Source organism: Medicago sativa, chromosome 3, assembly GCF_051527215.1.
Source record: "Medicago sativa cultivar Bolivia chromosome 3, Bolivia_mono, whole genome shotgun sequence".
In the NCBI taxonomy this organism is placed as follows: Eukaryota; Viridiplantae; Streptophyta; class Magnoliopsida; order Fabales; family Fabaceae; genus Medicago; species Medicago sativa.
Genome location: NC_140751.1, coordinates 20,909,590 through 20,914,650, shown reverse-complemented (window position 1 = coordinate 20,914,650; position 5,061 = coordinate 20,909,590). Strand labels below are relative to the sequence as shown.

The window sequence follows — 5,061 nt, the reverse complement described above, 5'->3', positions numbered from 1 at the left end:
ATCTCTCTCCTATTTTCTTAATCAAATCTTTACTATTTTATTTGATTTCTTAAAATCAAACCAAATCTACTGCCTAGTGGCAAAACAAAATAAACTTTTACACATCCTATTCTTATAACGCAATTGAATTATTGAAGTTAAAACAGTCCTCGTGGGATCGATATTTTTACTACTTCGATAGTATTTGGTGCACTTGCCAGAGATCTATCAGTGACCGATATCACGTCTAAAGACGGACAAATTCTAATTTCTGAAAAAAAATTCTGAAAAAGTGACCAATATCACGCCTAAACAATATCTTTTTTCACTGCATTAAAAGCCTTTCAAACAATAAATAACTTCTTTTACAATCTGCAAGTTTATCACGCCTAAAGACGGACAAGTTCTAATTTCTGAAAAAATAGTGGTCACACACCTTAAAATATGTGGTCACACAAAACATATATTTGGCTAGTTTATATTTCCCACGTATAAATAATCTTGTTTTATGCGAATCAAACACATAATCTAATTTGATCACTACACTAAAAGCAATTCCAACAATAAATAACTTATTTTACAATCGGCGAGTTTATCACACCTAAAGACAGACAAGTTCTAATTTATGAAAAAATAGTGGTCATGTATTTGTAAAAATGTGGTCATACAGGCAATATATTTGGCTAGTTTATATTTTTCCCATATGTAAATAATTTTGTTTTAGGCGAATCGAACGCATAATCTCATTTGATCACTGCACTAACAACCTTTCCAACCATAAATAACTTGTTTTACAATCGGCGAGTTTATCACGCCTAAAGACGGACAAGTTCCAATTTATGAAAAAATAGTGGTCACGTATATGTAAAAATGTGGTCATACAGACCATATATTTGGCTAGTTTATATTTCCCAGATGTAAATAATTTCGTTTTAGGCAAATCGAACACATGATCTCATTTGATCACTGCACTAACAACCTTTCCAACCATAAATAACCTGATTTACAATCGACGAGTTTATCACGCCTAAAGACGGACAGATTCTAATTTATGAAAAAATAGTGGTCACGTATTTGTAAAAATATGGTCATACATATCATATATTTGGCTAGTTTATATTTCCCAGATGTAAATAATTTCGTTTTAGGCGAATCGAACGCATGATCTCATTTGATCACTGCATTAAAAGCATTTCAAACGATAAATAACTTCTTTTACAATCTGCAAGTTTATCACGCCTAAAGACGGACAAGTTCTAATTTCTGAAAAAATAGTGGTCACGCACCTTAAAATATGTGGTCACACAAAACATATTCATATTCATACTCTGTCAATATCTTTCTTAAGAACCATAAAGCCATACATAGTGCGATTAGATGGAATAGTACATTACAAGCTTAGTGAGTACCATACTATAGTATTGTTCAAGAAAGTTAGTAACTAACAACATATTATGTTTCATTAATAATATAGGTTTAACATGGTGCTGGTAAATTTAAAAGAGCATAAAAAAATTTACATTAAATTTTGATTACGCCACTACACTATTTTTATTCTTCCTCGTATCACTCTTCACCCACGGTGTTCCAAGAACCCCGCTCTTGACACGATTTCTTGACTTGTCTTTTATTCGAGTGAACACGGTTGATGCTTGGTGATCTTCATCATCTGATACATTTGATGATCTTCATCATGTGGATACCCGAACCTTCACAAACTAAAAATAACTACGAATGCAATCCTTCACCAAATTTTTCAGACTTCAACAATATCGTCCAACAGTGGACTAAATCCTTTCTAGCCTGTATCAAAATTCATGCACCCATGATGAGCAACCAGTTAAGTCAACTGCATGCATATGATAGTGTAGTGTATTTGAATCTTACTTCCCATCCAAGTATAGGCAACTTGTGAATTAGAAGAGTAAGAACATCCTCCTTGCAGATTTCCACCACAAGCTGTGAAACCTGATCTAAATTTGGTTCTGATTCTCCATCTCCAGAAAGCATAGTTCTCATTGTTACGAAATTCTTACAATAAAGTAAAACAAGCATCAATAACCAATAACCAATGTAGAGCAACTACAAGTAAAAGAAAGGCATAATATCACTCGAACATATCTATGGACAATAAAATGATAACAATCAGAAGCATATATTGCAAGACTTATATACCCACGACAAACTGATGACACATAACAAATGTTGAAATACAATACATGATAGAGAAAATAAAAGTGCCGTGTTTCATCTAAGGGTCGGCTAAAACATATCCGTCGCTAGTCGAGCTTGTTAGTCTTCATACCAACAAGCATTTTCCATATATTTATGAGTAATTTTAGTGCTTGTTTGGTCCACGCTGTATTAAATTGAAAGAGTGTTAAATCTACAAGTTCATATTCAACAACCATCAGACGTGCCATTACTGGAGAGGGACATAACAAAATGTTGTAATTGAAGTTGCAACCTCAAGTATCTTCTTTTACTCTCTACCAGTTACCAACTATTTTATTTTTACAAAATTGGATTTTTTTTAACAGAGATCATAAACCAATTGGAAGCAAAAAGGACCTTCTTATACAGAGACATATATAGAAGTATATAACGACACAACCAATTTCCATCAGAAAGCATTGATGACTTAAAATCAGAGTAACCTCCTTCATTTATGAAACAAGTAACACACTTCAAAAAGCTTAATACTAGCAAATTAGAATAATTTATGATCTACGTAAAGTCTAATTCAGTGATTATTGTTTTCTCCAACAAAACTACTCAACACCAATTAAAAAATCATATCTTTTTGCAGCACAAAACACAATAAACTAATAAACAAATTTAAGACATACCCATGATGAAAAAGAGAAACTTTAACAGAAAAAACGAAGACCCAGATAGAGTAATTGAAAATTTATAAGAAAGGGGTGGTAATTAGCGTGTAAATCAGAAATGGGTTACCTTCTCAAGAGCTTTAACTTCAACAACGGTTTTGGTATCGAGTGCCATGAGACTCTCTTTAATAGACTTGACAACTTCCTGCGGCGTTTTAGGCCTCGAAACCTTAAAGAACGAGAATGACATGATGATACGATAATGATGTTTGTTCTCTGCAGTGGCGGATCTTGCCCAAAATATTGGGGGGAGCCGCAAATATTATATCTAAATGAGAGTTACGGATTTAAAAAAAAGAGTAAAGGTATATGATCAGAGGCATACCTTTGTATATTAGAGAAATTGGGGAACATATACAACCATTGATTGATATCTAAGAATCTGTCCAATCTAGCTTTAATGTGATGAAAATATCCCCAATGTAGCCCAAATCATTAAAGCCGCACAGATGGATAATGTCTCTTAACTGTTTAATAATACTGCTATCAATAGGATTACCTCCATTTTTTTCAGCTTGACACAAAACCAAATTGAAATCACCAAAAACTAACCATCTATATCTAGAATTATCGCTGTACAGCTGACTAAAAAGATTACAAGTCAGATGCTTTTTATTATCTTGCAAGTAACCACACAAGCTTACCCCTGTTGTCTTTCACTCCTTTGAATCATCACCAGAGGTTTGGGAGGCTGAAAACATTGACTAAGAAGTTCCTTTCAAGGCTGCTCATCTGGTTGAACCATTGCATTATTACTCCTACAAAATGCACAATTCACACAAAAATAACAAAATAAAACAAGAAAGGGAGAATAAGAACAATGGCTCAAGCAAGTAATTGAAAAAGGCACATTGTCTAAGAACACAAAACAAAGAGTAATAAACAATGTATAATAATTAGAATCAAGCTAAGAATTAAAGAGAAACAGGCTAAAACAATTTATCAAAATCTCAACTTTATTCTATTTCATATTAGTAAAAAACCATCTGATAATTCAAGAAAAACATGAGATAGAATTAGAGATGTTAGTCACTGAGTCACAAGATTCTGATTCCTCATATTAACCCTCACATTAGCAAATTAAAAAGGGAAAAATTAAACCTAAATTAGAAACAGTAAATTTTTTTATCCATGGGTATCATGGAATTAAGCCATTTTGCTTTCAAGAAACGAAATAATAGAATTGAATCAAACAACATAGGAAATCAAGGGTTCAAGTTTCCCCCAATTTTTTTATTTCTAGGGTTCAAGCAACATAGAATAATTCCATACCAACTTTGAATTGAACCAAATGATAATTTTAAAGAAAATTAAAGGAACAAATTGAACTCCTCAAGTGAAAGAATCAAAATTAAAGGAAACAAAGAAGTGAACTGAAAAAACATGGAACAAACAAACAAACCTGAAAGTGACTGAGATATGAGAGAGTAAGATATCAGATGATGCCTCGCGCCTCCACCGCGCCAGAGACTGAGACTCAAGAGCTTTTGAGCCTGGCCGTAGCCGAAGTTGAAGAGCCCAGTGAGAGTGAGGGGTACCAGAGAGAGTTCGCGAGAGACGGGAGGCGAATGGAGAGGGGGTACCAGAGAAGGAACTGAAAGAAGATGGTGAGGGTTGTGAGAAAAGAGAGAAAAAGAAGACAGAGAAAAGAAAGAAAGAGAAAGTGATGTCCCAAAATTTTTTATTAATAAAATGTGCCACATAAGAGGGTGTAGGAGTGGTATGCCACCTATGGTGGTATGTGTATCATCACTCTTCTTAAACCACAAGTGCCACAGCGTGGAGACATACACCTTGCATGTGGCAGCAAAACAGAGCGATGTTTCTCTCTGTTCCACGTGCCTGGGAATGAACCTCACGCATTGCTTCAACTCTTAGTGTCGTTTTTGTCCTTTTCTTTATCTTTATGAGTGATTTCTTCTTCTGAATTGGTCATGGGACTTGGAATAAATTTTCTCCAACTTGTAATGTCTTCGAAGGCCTCTTGAATCTTCATTCTATGTCTTTCATATCTTCATGAGATGTCTTGTTTTTTCGAATTACATGATTTTTCAATACAATACTTCAAAAACACTTGTTAATTGCCTGAGATTTAGGGAAGAACTAGAATTACAAGGATCGATATGAAAATATTACCAAATGTCACTTAAACCATGAGAAACTTCTCTAAACTCCTCTTTGTTGACTCAAA

At 33.9% G+C, this 5,061-nt stretch overlaps 1 protein-coding gene across 6 annotated transcripts; it reads right to left on the bottom strand.

The window, feature by feature from the left end:
- Window positions 1-1,276: 1,276 nt before the first annotated feature.
- LOC146936311 (putative MO25-like protein At5g47540) lies at window positions 1,277-4,543 on the bottom strand. 6 transcript variants are annotated; one of them, XM_085751238.1, is made up of 6 exons: window positions 4,273-4,543; window positions 3,515-3,628; window positions 3,196-3,337; window positions 2,938-3,100; window positions 1,867-2,061; window positions 1,277-1,782 (listed from the first exon to the last, which is right to left on the bottom strand). In XM_085751238.1, the coding sequence occupies exons 3-6, from the start codon at window positions 3,222-3,224 to the stop codon at window positions 1,708-1,710; spliced, it is 462 nt and encodes a 153-aa protein (XP_085607364.1). In that variant the 5' UTR covers window positions 3,225-3,337; window positions 3,515-3,628; window positions 4,273-4,543; the 3' UTR covers window positions 1,277-1,707. The 6 variants fall into 6 exon arrangements, with proteins under 6 accessions (XP_085607364.1, XP_085607365.1, XP_085607368.1 ...); XM_085751239.1 differs by having other exon boundaries at window positions 1,867-2,010; XM_085751242.1 differs by having other exon boundaries at window positions 1,867-2,010; window positions 2,938-3,039; window positions 4,273-4,535.
- Between the last annotated feature and the right edge of the window lie 518 nt (window positions 4,544-5,061).

Excerpts from the sequence above, each read along its gene's own strand:
- LOC146936311 (XM_085751238.1), bottom strand. The coding sequence starts at position 3,224 with ATGTTCCCCAATTTCTCTAATATACAAAG. Across the intron at positions 2,062-2,937 it reads AAGTTAAAGCTCTTGAGAAG|TTGCTCTACATTGGTTATTG; the intron begins GTAACCCATTTC and ends TTTTACTTGTAG. Across the intron at positions 1,783-1,866 it reads TGCCTATACTTGGATGGGAA|GCTAGAAAGGATTTAGTCCA; the intron begins GTAAGATTCAAA and ends ATTTTGATACAG.